The sequence below is a fragment of the Xyrauchen texanus genome, chromosome 41 (genome assembly GCF_025860055.1).
Source record: "Xyrauchen texanus isolate HMW12.3.18 chromosome 41, RBS_HiC_50CHRs, whole genome shotgun sequence".
In the NCBI taxonomy this organism is placed as follows: Eukaryota; Metazoa; Chordata; class Actinopteri; order Cypriniformes; family Catostomidae; genus Xyrauchen; species Xyrauchen texanus.
In genome coordinates, this window is record NC_068316.1 from 16,361,939 (window position 1) to 16,379,536 (window position 17,598).

At 42.0% G+C, this 17,598-nt stretch overlaps 1 protein-coding gene across 1 annotated transcript in view; it reads right to left on the reverse strand.

Moving 5' to 3' along the window:
- The window catches only part of LOC127634064 (uncharacterized protein C8orf34 homolog), a 129,229-nt gene that overhangs the window by 30,515 nt on the left and 81,116 nt on the right, over positions 1 to 17,598 (reverse strand). The window contains exons 9-10 of the mRNA XM_052113474.1: positions 11,780 to 11,865; positions 10,715 to 10,788 (exon numbers count right to left, since the gene is read on the reverse strand). Of these exons, the coding sequence (XP_051969434.1) occupies positions 10,715 to 10,788; positions 11,780 to 11,865 (160 nt within the window). The remainder of the gene's footprint in view (positions 1 to 10,714; positions 10,789 to 11,779; positions 11,866 to 17,598) is intronic.

The window sequence follows — 17,598 nt, forward strand, 5'->3', positions numbered from 1 at the left end:
GGCGACACCGTTGACGACTTCACCCAGCAGTTCTCGGTGGTGAGATGGAGATGGAGACAGATGGAGAACATTTCCCACATCATGCCCCGCCATTCCGGCGTGGGCCGTGCTCCGTCTGCTCGCCCAGGTAGTCCTCCTGTGGCTTCCAAATGTCAGGCAGCTCTGCCTCAACCTGGGCCCAGCTCTCAGCCACAGCATTGAGCGCCCCACAGGAAGCGCACACCCCCCATCTCCCGAATGTCCTCGAGGTCCCGGAAGGCTCCCAAGCATTCCTGAGACGGATGACCCATTTGCTCCAGAGCTGAAAAGCAGACCACTCTGTCCCCCGGTGGAGGGCCGGGAGGAGAATCCTTATATAAAGTTATATAAAGCCGGCCGGTTCTGACGAGTCTAGAAGATGCCTACACGGGACCTCCTCAGTCACTAACCCACCTCCTGTCGGGTGTGCAGAACAAAGCTTCGAGACTTCTCTCAGCACCAAAGCCTCAGGATGCGCTTTTGCCTCCCGACACCACACTGCCCCGCTGCGAAGCCTCACCAGGTATGTCAAAAAAGGATCGTCCCTTAGTGCCCCTTGCACGGAGCTTGGACGCGTGGCTCTCATTTTACAACCCATCACGCTGGCTGGCCAGGACCATCCGACTCAGCTATGTGATTCAGTTCGCCAGGCCCCCACCCCCTTTCTGCAGCGTACGCTTTAAATCAGAGCACGGTGAAGACGCCAACACCCTACGTGCGGAGATCGTGACCCTCTTACTCGAAGACGCGATACAGCTGGCCCCGGGGGCTGCACAAGTACACATTTCCCCCAGTAAGCCTACATGCAATGATGCAGTGCAAGGTCAGGGAGTACAAGGAACAAGTCACTATGGTGGCCCCGTACTGGAACACATGGACTTGGTTCTCGGATCTCACCCTCCTCACGACAGCCCCTCCCTCCCCCCTCAGGAATGCGTAACGTCCGCATTCCGAGTTTTCCACTTGCACATAGAGCCTTTCCCATTTTCCCAGTAGAGTCCATCAGATTTGCGCTCCCTGGATGTTCCTCCTCCCTAGTCCTCTGGTCCGCGAATTCAGTAGAGGAATTCCCCGACCAGACCCACTACGAGTACTAAAATTACTCTGTACTGGAATAGGTGCTTGTGGAGCAGAGGGGGGGCGGGGCCGGGCTAGAATGTCACACGCCCGGTCCCCAATCGGCCTGATGGGGCGCGCAAGGGATAAAGGAGGCCGGTGACGACGGTTCGAGAGAGAGAGAATTACGGGCATGTCCGTCGTGTGTGTGTCGTTGTTTATGCTTTTGGTTGAAGTTTTCATTAAAATTATGATTTATATTGACAAGCCAGTTCTCGCCTCCTCCTTGCCTATCTTAACCCCCTTACATTGGTGCCGAAAACCTGGGAAGGAGGAAGGATGCCCGTTGCAGAGTCCTCAACACTACCGTCCACCCAGGGGAGCGCCACTACCATCTGCTGGGTGACGGAGTAGCCCAACCGCCCATACGCGGGGAACAGCCGCCGTCTGCAGGGCTAGTGGGGACTAAATTCCCCGACCTCCTGGAGCGATGGAGCCGCTGGCAGGGGCAGAGGAGTGCCCTGCCGTCCCCATGAAACGTGGAGGGGTCAAGGTTAGACCGCCGTCCGCGAGGGGAGGAGGGAAGTAACTCCCTGATCGCCTGGAGCACTAGGTCCGCTGCCAGGGGCGGAGGAATGTCCCCAGGTGCCGCCAGAAAAGTGGAGGGGCGTCCTGTCCGCTGGGGGTCAGAGATTTGACTCCGGTTCGCCCGGCGAGGAGCGGCTTTCGTCCACCGGAGAGTGTGGCATAGTGTTCGAGGACCATGCGACACTTCTTCTCTCTCTCCTCTCTCTCTCTCTGTCGCACCATGTTGGCCTTTTCCCTCGCCTATTTTTTGTTGTTGTTGTTTTCCCCTCCTGTCTCCTCCCAGGTCGAGTAAGGCGGGGATGACCTGACGGGGCAAAAGCATGCCCCTCCCCAGGGAAAGGGGGGGGGTGTAGGTCATGCCGGTGGCACCCCGGCCTGAGATAACGCCGGGAGGAGTGTGGAGCGGAGGGGGGCGGGGCCGGGCTAGAATGTCAAACGGCTGGTCCCCAATCAGCCTGATGGGGCGCGTGAGGGATAAAGGCGGCCGGTGACGACGGTTCGAGAGAGAGAGAATTACGGGCATGAGAACATAGAGAGAGAAAACATAGAGAGAGAAAAGGCGCAGCTAGTGCGGCCTCTTCCCTTGCTTGGCACGTCGCTTTGTTCCCCCTTCGGGATGCCGGGAACCTAAAAGGTTTATGATGATTTTATATGCTGTTGCTTTGGCACGCAACTGCCTACCCGCACCTGCATCAGCAGCAGCGCTCCTCTGGGTGGACGGCAGTGTCAAGGACTCTGCGACGGGCATCCCTCCTCCTTCCCGGGTTTTGGCACCAATGTAAGGAGGTTAAGATGGGCAAGGAGGAGGCGAGAACCGGCTTGTCAATATAAATCATAATTGAATGAAAACTTAAACCAAAAGCACAAACATAAACACACACACACATGACGGACATGCCTATAATTCTCTCTCTCTCGAACCGTCATCACCGGCCGTCTTTATCCCTCGCGCGACCCATCAGGCCGATTGGGGACCGGGCGTGCGACATTCTAGCCCGGCCCCGCCCCCTCCGCTCCACATCCTACTTGTGGAATTTCCAAACTACAAATGCAGGAACTGAGTTTAGATGTGCTTTTGAAAAGTCTTAGCGCCCAGACCTATTTCTCATGAAAATAGCTAATTGCACTTTGCACCACTTCATTTACATACAATAAACACCCAGTTTACACCCCCACATTGTGCAAAAACTCCCACCCACACCCTCTTGCGATTTGCACTGACAATAAAATTGTGCTTAGAATTAGTGCTCTCACGAAAACATTATAAGACGTTGCGCACAGTCATAACGAGTAGTGCTGAGGTCTTTGGTTGCTTGTGGGCACATGTTTACATATATGTACAGTATATTAATGGAGCTGTCTAAACTGAGGTGGAGGGAATTTCAAACTGCAGATTAGATGACTGAAGCAGCAAATCCAGACCCTGCAGAAAAGATCCTGTTGTGTTTTGGATGCAGGCTCCCAGTAAGGAATTCTGGTTAGTTGGTGTCCTCACTAGGCCTCTTAACTAGCTTGTCCCTTTTTGGACCAGCTTCACTAGAAAGACCAGTATCTCCAGTTAGATTTGGCTGGTGAACAGCATGACTTTCAAAGAAACCTTATACACACAGTATATATATATATATATATATATATATATATATATATATATATGTACACTCACCTAAAGGATTATTAGGAACACCTGTTCAATTTCTCATGAATGCAATTATCTAATCAACCAATCACATGGCAGTTGCTTCAATGCATTTAGGGGTGTGGTCCTGGTCAAGACAATCTCCTGAACTCCAAACTGAATGTCAGAATGGGAAAGAAAGGTGATTTAAGCAATTTTGAGCGTGGCATGGTTGTTGGTGCCAGACGGGCCAGTCTGAGTATTTCACAATCTGCTCAGTTACTGGGATTTTCATGCACAACCATTTCTAGGGTTTACAAAGAATGGTGTGAAAAGGAAAAACATCCAGTATGCGGCAGTCCTGTGGGCTGAAAATGCCTTGTTGATGCTAGAGGTCAGAGGAGAATGGGCCGACTGATTCAAGCTGATAGAAGAGCAACTTTGCCTGAAATAACCACTCGTTACAACCGAGGTATGCAGCAAAGCATTTGTGAAGCCACAACACGCACAACCTTGAGGCGGATGGGCTACAACAGCAGAAGACCCCACCGGGTACCACTCATCTCCACTACAAATAGGAAAAAGAGGCTACAGTTTGCAAGAGCTCACCAAAATTGGACAGTTGAAGACTGGAAAAATGTTGCCTGGTCTGATGAGTCTCGATTTCTGTTGAGACATTCAGATGGTAGAGTCAGAATTTGGCGTAAACAGAATGAGAACATGGATCCATCATGCCTTGTTACCACTGTGCAGGCTGGTGGTGGTGGTGTAATGGTGTGGGGGATGTTTTCTTGGCACACTTTAGGCCCCTTAGTGCCAATTGGGCATCGTTTAAATGCCACAGCCTACCTAAGCATTGTTTCTGACCATGTCCTATTGTATTTCAATCATGAGCCTTTATGACCACCATGTACCCATCCTCTGATGGCTACATTCAGCAGGATAATGCACCATGTCACAAAGCTTGAATCATTTCAAATTGGTTTCTTGAACATGACAATGAGTTCACTGTACTAAAATGGCCCCCACAGTCACCAGATCTCAACCCAATAGAGCATCTTTGGGATGTGGTGGAACGGGAGCTTCGTGCCCTGGATGTGCATCCCACAAATCTCCATAAAATGCAAGATGCTATCCTATCAATATGGGCCAACATTTCTAAAGAATGCTTTCAGCACCTTGTTGAATCAATGCCACGTAGAATTAAGGCAGTTCTGAAGGCGAAAGGGGGTCAAACACAGTATTAGTATGGTGTTCCTAATAATCCTTTAGGTGAGTGTACAGTACACAACATTATATACATGAGCATAATTAGAGTGTGGTCCACAAACTAGATCAGCTTAAACAAGGATAAACCAGCCTGATTCAGCCTGGACTAAGCTGGGGTTTTTTTTCACCAGCAGAACCAGAAACAAGGAACAAAAAGAATAATCTTCTTGCTACATTGTTTGTATAGTAAGTAATTTTTTTTTGTTATAAATGAGCGCAATAGGCGCAATCAGAAAGATGAGGAAGGCTAATGCACAGCAGTTTGCAAACTTTAGCTTGGTCAACACAGAGCTCTCACAAGTCAAGTAAAATCAAGTGGTTTTTATTGTCATTCAACCATATACTGTTAGTACAGTACACAGCGAAATGAGACAACGTTCCTCCAGGACCTTGGTGCTACATAAAACAACATGGGACAAACACAGAACCACATGAGACTACACAGACTAAATAATATTTCTACCTAATATTTTTACATAAAGTGTGCATGCAAACATGTGCAAAGAGTACGGGACAGTACAATAAATTACTAAAAGGAACAGGCCAATAGACACAGTAAGAGGCAGTGCAGCGCCGACCAGTACACATTTGTAATCAAGTAGTGCAAAAAGATGTCACTTTCTAAAAATGCCAAATGTAAACATAACATACTATGAATTAGTGTTCTATGGACATAGCAGTTATTGAGGTAGCAGCCAGGTAAAGTGACAATGAATTAAAGTACAACTCTGGACATGAGCAAAAGTTGGATGGTGTACAGGTGTGTGTGTGTGTGTGTGTGTGTGTGTGTGTGTGTGTGTGTGTCCAGTCTCTGAGTATTCTCACAGTCTCACAGTCAAAGCTACCCCGAGGTTGTTTTTCAATATCACCCCAGTTCTAAGACAATCAAGGCCGGAAACCACATGAGAGAGGCCTATTAATGTGTGATGGCTTGGATTACAAAGAAGGCCAATGTTAATAGAAAAGGTTTAAGTTGAAATATTTCAGATTTGCTAAGGTGGGAGGCAGTCGCAACAAAGCTTATACAAATGAAGCCCATGGGGAAAAAAACTATATCCTCATTTTCCAGTCTATCATAAACAAATCTTTCAGTAATAGGGACATTATATGCAGGGGCCTGATTAGCGTATGCAGAAAAATAAAAAATACTTTCTACTCAGTCACTTTAATAAGGAAACAACCCGTCTAGTCTCCAGAGATTTAATTAAATTAAACCATATTTTTTGGTTTTATAATAACATGCTGCAATTCCATTTAAATTACCCACAGGGCTGATTAGAGAACTACAGAATTATTGTTTAAATTAACAAGCGTGGCATAGAATAGAATTAAAAATTAATTCTGAAGATTAAAATTTTCTGACTTCGCACTTTCCACAACGAACTACTGAATAATTGACTTAATCTGAAAATGTAACATTCCTAAATTAAAGGTACAGTTTATTTATGTTAAAATAATTGTTCTTATCTCAGCTTAAGATGCAGAGACAACTATAAGTAATCCAATGGTAGGCTGATTCCAACGAAAATGTAAACACTCTGGTGCAATTGAGTGTCCATAGTACATTGGCTTAAAAAATTGTACGAGTCTGCAGGTGGGTTTACGATTTCTGAGGCCCTAAGCAACCAACCAGCCCGGGCCACATTTCGAAAATTTTTGCTTAAAAAATAACATAAAACTTTTAAATAAATATTGTATTTCATTCTATCAGCCGTTGTAGCCAAGTACATTCAAAATGTTCACTGAAACATAAAAATCTAGTTAAAGATAATTAATGCATGTTTTCCAGTTTTCCACAATACAGTGATAAAACAAAAACAATATTTACATACATTTTTATGAACAGGGTGTGCAAAACCTTCTACATTTGCTAACATTTTCGAATTCAGTTTTATTATTATTATTATTATTATTATTATTATTATAACACAATATTTCTCATTATAATTTGATACAGTATTATTATTATTACTTTGAGGGTTTGTTGTATACAATAGTAATATATTTCTGTCTTATTTAATTTACTTTCACCTAGAGTTTATATTCTGACACTTCAGTGTATTGTTCACCATGTTGCAAAAGGCTGTGTTTTATGTTAGCATCGCAGGCATCATTTGTAACAGTATTGTAACAGTAGACATACAGGGCACGGCGAAAAAAAAAACCCTGCCGATTATCAAGTGCTGAAACTTTGCCTGTTGCAGAATAATCTGGAATAATGTTAAACATTGTAACAGTCCCCTCTTTACAACCTGAACTTGTTCAGAACGTTCACTCTTGTGACACCTGTGCTATAAGCAATCTGAAGTTCAATCTGAAGACCTGAACTTCTTTTTAACTTGACACTGTGTCTAAAAATGTGCCGGTCCTGTGAGACACCGAAGAAACAGCGAGACGGGGTGCAGTAGGGAAGGACGTTCATCCAGCATGCGTTTACATTGGAAAACAATGGCAAAACAGAGCAGACATGGGAAAAAACACGTTCGGTATGAAAGGCCCCTAACTCATCCATTCGCATATATCTGTGAGTGAGAGCATTTGGGCGAAACAAGTTCGGAAGGCCTATATATTTTTCTCATAAATTACAAACCCAAACTAAAAGTCCTAATTTAAAAACTGACCACTCCTGGTGGACCTCGAACGGCAACTGCTCTGAGAGCGCTGACAACTCCGTATTCGCGCATTTTCACAGAACAAACTGTCAACCCTCAAGTGGTTTTTGCTGAGGTTTCCTACCGCAACATCTGGGGCCCCACGCAATTGTGTGGTTTGCGTGGTGGTCAAAACCATTTCTGTGAGTCTGGAGTCTGACTTTTTGTTTGACCACTGAAAGATTAGAAGAGTGTGTTCAGGAAACCAGTTTACAAACATTGAAAAATGAATTAGTCAGTGTAATTTATGAATGTTATATTATTTAATACGACAGCAAAGAAGTGCTCGATGTAGATCATAAAAACAGTAGACTGGATGTGAATTATACAGGTTGTCCAAAGGCCAAAAACTACAGAAAAGGCTCCAAAGAAGTTTTATACTATCTGGAACCCATACATAACTCTCCACCTATCCTGAGCATCATTTATGGTTCTAAGATCATGACTTACATCTTGGAAGGGGTGCCCATGGCCAATGTTGTCCCAAGAGGTGAGTCAGCTCGTAAAACCATTACGTTTTGTTTTCCATGCCATTATGGGCGGAGAGGAGCGCAAACCCCAGAGGACCAGTTAAAGTAATAAGCTATTAGGAAGACAAATCGAATCTGCCTTTCAAAGAGAACCCAAAATAAGCAATTAAACAGAAAACAACCACATTAATCTTTAAAAAGCTGCTGAAGGTGATCTGATCTTTTCACACATGCCATTCCATGTGGGAAAACTTCTTGCTCTCAGCTCACAGGCACTGTTTAATCTATATGCGTGGGGGCATCCTTTTACACTTTTTCTGTCTCTTTCTTACTTTCTTTCTTTCCTTTCATGACGTGAAACATTTCTTAAAGGGATAGTTCACACAAAATAACAATTCTGTCATTATTTACTCACCATAATGTCACTATAAACCCAGATTACATTCTTCCGTGGAATACAATAATGAAATATAATCCCATATAATGAAAATGAATAATTAATATGGGCTCCACAAAACCACCATAAAACCACAGAGAAAAAGTAGATTAAGAAAGTGACCTATATTTCAAGTCTTCTGAAGCCATACAACCACTTTGTGTATTGAACAGTCAAAATATATAAGTCGTTTTTGGAGCCTGACAGCCCAGACTCACTATTCAATTTCATTTTGGCAAATAGCTTGCGTGCAAACTTTTAAAAATGTTTCCTTTTGTGAAGCACTGAAGAAAGAAAGTCATAATGGGTTTGGAACAACTTAAACATGAGTACATGATGACAGAATTTAAGTTTTTGGGTTCAAACTGAATGCAAATGTAAGGAGTATATTTCTGTTTGAATGAGAAAGCAGATCTACACACGTGTGAGGCCCTATATGATATCCAGAAGGCATTGTTTACTCTGTGGTATGGATTCTCAGGGTGGTCACAGCTCTGTGGGTGAGGGAGGAGCGGAGCATGTCCCCACCAAGAGACGGAGAAGAAGCCTCACACTTGGTGTTGCCACTCTGTCTAGAGAACTCAGCCCATAAGCTCCATGCACTGCTCAGCCAATGATTCCTAAAGAATATTTTTCCAACACTTTTCCTCTATAATTATAGCTGCTCTCTCTGTTCTGCTGCTGATAGAAAAATAACCACTTCATGATGGGTTAAAAAGAGTTGGAGGTTGCTATAGTGATAGAAACCTGTATGTAGTGCAATTCCCATAAGGTTTTGAGCGTATTTTTCTGCTATGTCCGAATGCAGGGTGAGTCCTGTTATTGTGTTCCATGTTGTAAATTTGTTCTGGTCTCTGGTGGATATGCTGACAGGTTTGATGGAGTGGGGGATTTCTCCAGCACAGGTGTCCTCCATGACCTTTCTCTCTCTCTCTAATGTAAACGAACACTACTTCATCAACAACATGTTACTCTCCAAGAAGGACACAGTTCTTGTGTGCTTTCTCACCTAGTAAACAGCCAAGATTGTGTTCTTCCAAACCCTGCACCTTTTCAATAGCTCTGTAACACGAATTTACAAAACAGTTCTGCCACTTTTGTGCATGTTTTTTCAGTGCAAAAACTGTGCTTTATTCATTAACTACCAGGTGCTGAAATAGTAAGTTTAAGTCATAAAATAGTACATTTAAGTTTAAGTAGTAAAAGTCATCCTTCTTGTTAGTGCAAACATGTATACATTCTATGTTAATTATTATTAGTGCTGTCAATCGATTTCAAATTTAGATAGCATTACTTAAATCATATGCCAATTAAAGAAATCGTTCACCAAAAAATAATAATTCTCTAATCATTTACTCACCCTTATGCCATCTCAAACACAAATTACTTTCTTTTCTCTGCATAAAACAAAGATATTTTTATGTTTTTGTCCATACAATATATATCAATGGAGTCTAATATGTTCAAGCTCCAAAAAAAAAACCATAAAGGCAGTAATCCATTTGACTAAATTAATTTAATCCATGTCTTCTGAAGCTATATGATCATTTTTGGGTGAGAAACAGTATTTAATATAAAATAATGAAAATAATTATATATAATAAATACAATAATTTAGATAATCCTGTGGCAGATGATTAGAAAATACAAAAAGTGACTTTGGAAGTCAATACATAATTAGCTTCATAGCTTGATTTTGATATCATTGAACCCATCACTGGCCTATAGTCCACAGCAATCCATTTTGTAATTGAGCTTGTCAATCTGTCCGAGGTTGATCCGGGCTGTTCACACAGGATGCGTTCTTGCTTTCCACTATTTTCACTGGTTTATGAACACATGCATCAGACAGACACTTTCGAAGATTTTCACTATGATTGTGTCACGTTCACTGGATTTTAGCATCTCTAGCTCTAAACGCCAAATTTTTAGGACAAGTTCAATGTAGCTTGAACCTTTCAAAAATGTGTCTCCAGACCCCTTCATTCAGAGTTGTGCTTGTCCAGCAGTCGGTTAGTGGACAAGGAACAAGAAAAACCTACTACGCAACACTCCCACTCCTAGTAACGACTTAATATATGGTGAAATGAAACATTTTCTCAATTTTTCTCCAGTTAGCTCACAAGCTAACTGCTTAGCATATTAGCTGCTCAACATAGTGCAATTTTAAAGAGCCATTTCAACTGCCTTTATCACAGGGGTGGAGTGATGCTGCACAGTCCTAGTAAAGTCGCCAAGTTTGGGTGTGTTTGTGCTGTTACCTGATTTGCGTAATTCCTTTAGTGAATGAGGTGCTAAAACAATCCAGACAGCACGTACCAACAATTTGGTTTATAATTGAGCATAATTCATTCTTAGTGAAATCTCACCACAACCTAAAATGTTCACATAATATGGTCATATTCACAGTTTTGCTAGGTGAGCGTCCCCTCTAGTTTGACAGGCACGGAGACAAATAGTCAAGCCATGCTGGGGCTGCTTCTTCCTGGATAATGATAAGTGGTTTTAACTGTCTATCTAACAGCATTCACAATGGAGAGATGATACTGTAGAGATTCATGACTTGGGAAAGTGATATAATGAAACATTTTGCTGGCTGAGGATCACCTACCTGCCCTGTCAACTGAGAGGCCTTCTGCAGGTCTTCTGCTGCTGTCACTGTTTCTGTCACCGTGGGTAATAGACCTGTTCCAGAACCAAAAAACACAATAGGGCCTTTACCACATGCAAACACTCTCGTAATATGCTCCCACACTCTGGTGACTGCACAAAAGGGGCCCTTGAGAGACAATGGAGAGATCAAATTTTTCCTTTTATTGGCTTCATATTATCATAATTGTAAATTATTAAATAAAATATTACGGCTACACTTTTTTTTTTAATTACATTGTAATTACACATTTGAGTACTGAGTAATATTAATTAACAACTATTAATGTACTTACTATAGGTTTAGTTGCTTGGAATTATGCATAATTAACTGTTATTACTATTGTCATTACATGTAATATGTATAACAAGGCTTTAACCTGTTGATACTCACCCGCACGCGGTAGTGACGTCACTCTGCTTACATATGAGCAGCATTCATGTTGTAAAACTGTATATTATCTCATATATTAGACTCTCGTAAACAAAATGAGCATGTCTCCAAAGTCAGTTTTTTTTAAATGTGGCGTTGTTTTATTCATAATATCCAAGCAGTGCATTCAGATTTTGTGTCGTCTTGAAAGGCGGAGCCTTAATTTTACTCTGTACATGGCAGCGATTTTCAGAGAAAAAAAGCTTGCAGGAACTTTTTGGGTTGTCTTGGCACTTTCATTATAGTTTTACATTATAAAAACATGTTCAGCACAAAATATTTCCATTACTATAAACTTCAGCTTCTCTAACTTTAAAAAATAAACAACATAAATTAATTCTGAAACTTGGGAAATAAAGCCCAAAGTGTCTTTTTTTTCCCCAAAGATACTACATCTGTGTCCATAATCCAAAGGGTCGAATAAATACAACCAATTAAGTTCAGGTATGTAATTTTCATGGTTTGTGCTCAAAAAGGGGGTGCGTATCAACAGGTTAAAACAAAAAAAAAATTTATGTACAAAAAAAGTCATAAATTGATTGTCCTAAATTTGACAAGATTGCATTTATGTATGTGTTCTTGCTGGGTGCTTACAAGGTATTTCTGGGACGGCTTGCTCTGGGATGTAGGGTGTGGGTTCTTCTTCTGGTCTTGCAGGAGTAAGACTGTCCCCTTGAAGCCTAAAGCAGTACACACACAAATATTAATCTCTAGAGTAAGAAAAACTTATTTTTTGGTGGCTTGCATTTCTCCCCACAGTTATGATAGCTGCAGAAAATATCTGAGAAAATACTATCATGTTCTCCATTCAGAGTCAATTCTCCACTGAGGGCATGAAAGAACTCTGTTTAAGTGATCGTATCGAATAATATCTCTTTTCTACCTAGTGTCTTTGCTAGCTGAGAACAAGTGGAAACAGTGAGTCTCCATTCATAAAAGATGATGAGACTGAGCCAAAGCACTCTATTTGTCTTAGCACTATCAGGGGGAGGATGAGGATATGGGCAGACTGGAATGTAGACAGAGAATAACATAGGGGAACGCTTAAGACTTGACAACAATCTACTAATCACCAAACAGCGCAGCTGTCACAAACACCTATAATTTATGATGCCCTATCTTAGAGGATTGCTGGAATTAATAACTTTTCTAGAGAGGTCAGGTTCTTAAAGGAATAGTTTACCTTAAATGTAAATTCTATTAACAGTGACTAATGATGATAGCACTTTTGGGTAAACTATCCGATTAAGGCTATCTAAAAGAGCATGCCTCTATAAAACTGCAAAAAACACTCATCTTTGTGTTTAAAAAAACACTTCAATAACAAATTGTGTGACCAAGATCATACCAGGTGATTTGAGTAGGAACATCCAATTAAAACCTTAAAATCTGGAAAATATCCTAGAGGGCTGGAAAATGAAGACCTAAAGTGTGGTAATTCTCATACCTCATTGTGGCAGCGGGGGTGTGGTCAAGCATCTGTCCGGAGAGAGAGAATGCGGTAAATGTTTAACACCTGTTTCTAATTCCAGTGAGCATGGGGAGACCGGCATATAAGCAGCCATGACACCAGCAGAGGAGAGAGAGTGTCTGGCACAAGGAAGGCCACGGTGCTCCTGACGCTTTTGCCTTTAATCTACTGTGTTTGTGAAGCTGATGTGTTTAACTACGTGCCTGTGAAACTGATGTGTTTGAGCGACTACATGTTTGTGAAGCTGATGAGTTCCCTCTCGAGAGGTCTCTCCTATTGCGTAAGTAGCTTACGCTATGGGAAAACTCAGTTTCTCGAGAAATATTGAAGTCTTTATGTAAAACGCATTGCAGCTGCACAGCAGACAGCAATGAGCGAGGCAGCTCGGAGCACCTTGGGGCAAAGGCGCTCTGTATTATCCCATTATATAGCTCGCCGTTGGCCGGCTCGTTGAATAATCACTTTGCTTTAAGGCTCAGGCATCTGCCTCTGGCTTTATACAGCGAAGTCAGCACGCACGGCGTTTTGCATGGTGTTCCCATAGCGTAAGCTACTTACGCAATAGGAGAGACCTCTCGAGAGGGAACGACTCGGTTACTAACGTAACCTCGGTTCCCTGAGAGGAGGGAACGAGTATTGCGTAAGCTGCCGTGCTTGTGCTTCGTCAGTTTGCTTCAGTCGATTGAACCTAAAGAACTCTCATGACGGGGCGCCTAATATATAGCCCTGGCCACGGCCATCTTGGCGGGCTCTGAGCGCGCGCGAGAGTTCAGAGTCGCCCCGCCATTGGTTCGAGCAAGTTGCTGCAGCACAGCCAATGACCGAGCTGCCTCGCTCATTGCTGTCTGCTATGCAGCTGCAATGCGTTTTACATAAAGACTTCAATATTTCTCGAGAAACTGAGTTTTCCCATAGCGTAAGCTACTTACGCAATACTCGTTCCCTCCTCTCAGGGAACCGAGGTTACGTTAGTAACCGAGTCGTTTGTGGCCATCTCAAGTATGGTTTTTGACTATGGTCTATCTCCTGGAGGAAATGCCTTGGGAGATTCCAGTCAGAGCAGACATATTGGTATTGCTTGGCACCCCCAGCCGGACTTGTGGAAGTTATGGGTATGGCCCCCCCAACAGGGTGCTCTTTTGAATAATTGGTTATCCCCAATGTGGTTGATACAGTTCTGAATGCTAGAGCTCCATCAACTAGGAAGCTTTATAAATTCAAGTGGCAAATTTTTGCTTCTTGGTGTACAGCGCGAGGTGAAAATCCAGTTCACTGCTCTGGACAGTGCTTGATTTTTTTGCAAGAGCGTTTTGGGGTCGGGGTAGGCATTCTCTTGTCTCTTGTTTTATGCATCGGGTATGTAGTCTTAGACCTTTTCAACCCATCCGGGTTTCCTTATGGGATTTATCTGCTGTTTTAAAGGTGCTCTTGGGTGCTCCGTTTGAGCCCTTGGCAACAGTTGCTGATACATTTCTGACTTTTAAAACGGCCCTGCTAGTAGCATTGGCATCATTTGAAAGGGTTGGGGTGGCAGCAGGGGTGTGGTCAAGTGGCCATCCGGAGAGAGGGAAGTGGTAAGGGCACTTACACCTGAGCTAAATAAATTATGTCTAACACCTGTCTCTAATTCCAGTGAGCACGGGGAGAGCGGACAAAAGACCCACGCCACCAGTACTTGTGGAGAGCGAGTCTGAGAAGGCCTGAATTGATTATTATAAATTGAAGCTGTGTTACACTATCTATATACAATAAAATATTTAACTTGAGAGAAGCTATTCGGCTTCGTGTCCTCCTTAGATGCTTGAACTCTTTACAGTCCTCTTTACAGACCTCGTTTGGGCTATTTGACCAAGATCGTTTCTACATGATTTTGCTTGCAGACAATTAATTTTCAGGCTTTCTATCTTGCCCCATTTTAATCGGAGGAGCATAAAAGATTGCATATGTTTGGCCCAGTTTGGGCGCTGCAAGTTTATGTTGACCGCACTAGCCAGTGGCGTATGTCAGAACAGTTGCTTGTGCGCTTTGATGGCCTCAACAGGGGCCAACATATCTTCACGCCATGCAAACAGTAGCTGCCAACTGTCTATGCCTGTGATACTGAAATCCAAGCAAAGGCAGTTGTATTGGCTTACTGATGCAATTTAAAGTACCTACGAAGCGTGCAGTTTACCTTCGCCTTTGGGTATTCAAGCCTATTCTACAATGAGTATGAAATCCTCGTGGGCTTTAGAGGTCCATTAAATGTATATTTGTTAGATTTCATAATCTGGATGAGGGTTCTCTCTCTTGGAACAGGAGTAAACTCATAATTTTCTCGATTTTATTCTGATGCTTTATCTCGCTTGGGTGCGGCTCTATAATTTCCACACAGGAATAGACAGTTGGCAGCCACTGTTTGCATGGCATGAAGATATGTTTTTCCCAATGCGATTATGCAGCTCGAGTTCCTTCAAAGGAGAACAACTCGGTTACATGAAACGTAACCCTAGTTCCCTGAGTGGGAACGAGATGCTGCGGAAACTGGCCATACTCTCTGTCAGCTTCATAGGCTCGTGACTTCCTGCAGAAAATATGACTTGATGGCGCCAAAACAAATGCATCTATGGAGCCCATGACGTAGCTCTCTAGGGGCGTTGCTTAAGCAAGCCAATGAATTGCCATGATTGTACAAGGGCTTCCGACCACATGACACACAAGGCATGTCCCAATGCGATTACGTAGTGTCTTGTTCCCACTCAGGGAACCAGGGTTATGTTTCGAAACATTTTGCTTCATAACTGTAAATCACTAAATACTGCACTGAGCAAATGATAGGTTTGTTTCATTTTACATTGCCACTGCATGCCTTTTCCTGTATGCAATCAGGCCAGCTATTAAGCATGATGACAAAAGAAAACAACCTCCTCCTCTTTTTACAACTAAGCCAAATACTTTACCTACTGTACCATTTCTTGATTTTTCATTACAGCAGCAATTTTGTCTTTTCTGTCTCTCTCAGTCTATCCATCTATTAGTCCACCTACCTATTTCTATCTCTTCTTTCTTCCTCTCTCTCTAATTCTCAGCCTTTTTTACTTCATATGTAGAGAAGCCACTGAGAAAAGCCAGAGCTAGTCTAGCCCACTATCTGAGGCAGTCCCTTTTCATACAGCATCATTTTGAGTGAGTAATTAGAATAATGACGGTGGATGACTCAGAAAGCTGTGCTTTATTGGGCCAGTCCCTTAAAAATTGAAGAGCGGAATTAGATCTTGATGAACTGAATGTTGGTAAGTATGGTCTAAGTTCCTACCACACTGAAAGTCCATGGCTGGGTTGACAAAGGGAGAGTATAACCATCAGTACTGTAGCCAGACATTTGACTATTGGCATAAATTGTGGTGCATATTGTCAGGGTTGGGAGGGTTACTTTCTAAATGTATTCCACTACAGATTACAGAATACATGCTGTAAAAACTCTGCCAGTACAGTAAGATAAAATAGACATATTAAAAATAAATTTTCTGAAAAACCTAAATATCTTATGCAGTGTTGTTTCTACTACAAGATCAATCAAATTGATCTTGTTTTAACTATTTTTTTAATATTTTTACAGGAAAACAATAAAAAAAAAATATTATCAAGAATGTTCAAATGCACATTGGATCACATCATTTATATGTATAAAATGTTTTCCATCTGAAAGGACTAAATATTAAATTAAACAAATGACAATATAATGCAAAGCAATCTCTTCAGTAATCAAAATACTTTTGACCAATATACCAATTATTTAAATTGTATCTGTAGTGGAAATGATTTACTTATATTTTGTATTTTAAATACGTAATCCTGTTACATATATTCCGTTACTCCCCAAGAACGCATATTGTATTCCAGCCCAGAACCGGCCACTTTGACAGCAAGGTACTGCCCAAAAGGAACAAAGTTATTATATTCATGACCTACAGTATAAGTAGTCCCAGACTGAATCTGACTTTTTCTGCATTTTCTGAACTGATTATGGGAAGAAAATCTTATTTTTTCTTATAATTCTGTGAAATGGATTTAATCTTAGTGAAATATCTTAAATGTAGCTGCAAGTACTACATTCTAATTGGTAGCTGAACGTTACCATTAAATATAAAACAAAATATTTAATAAACAAAGATGCAAGGGTGGATGTGTATAACTTCATGAATAACAGGCATTCCAATTCAGTGGACATCCGTGAAATTTATCAAGTGCAGATTCTGTGTGGGTCTACCTATAAAGAATTCCAAAACTGAATTCCACAATAATCTCGAATTGATATACACATTAATAAACCATTGCGTAAAAAAGTGAAAGATTATTCAACGAAAGGTGCACCAGTCTGTTATGATGAGTAGGAGAGCAGGAAGACAGACGAGCGGCGAGGATCTAAGCGCAGCGATACTTTATTAAAATAAAAGGGCAATACGAGAACACACAAACAAATGAAACATCCACAATGGGAAAAAGTAAAATAAAAACACGAAAGGCACACAAGGAGTTAACCAGCGGAGAAAACAACGAGCCAGGCATCTACATACATCAACAATTGACAGGGGAATGGAGAAACAGCAGGGTTTAAATACACATGAGACATGATGATAACAAACAACGATCAGGTGAGCACAATGACACAGGGCTGGCAGTGATGAGGGCCGGGAATCATGGGAAGTGTAGTTTTTACAAAAGGAATAGGAGTTAGAGACAAAGACAAGTGAAACACAGGGCAGAAAACAAGGGAATCGTGACACAGTCTCAGCAAAAGGCTTTACAAACAACAATTTTCCAAATGCAATAGTTACAGATAATTTCACAGACATACCTCTGACTGATAAAAACCTACAGTATGTATCCCCTAAATCATTTAAGCAGCATAGTGGCCAGTAAACAAGGGAGTAACTTTGAGTTGTAACTTTTGGATTTCACC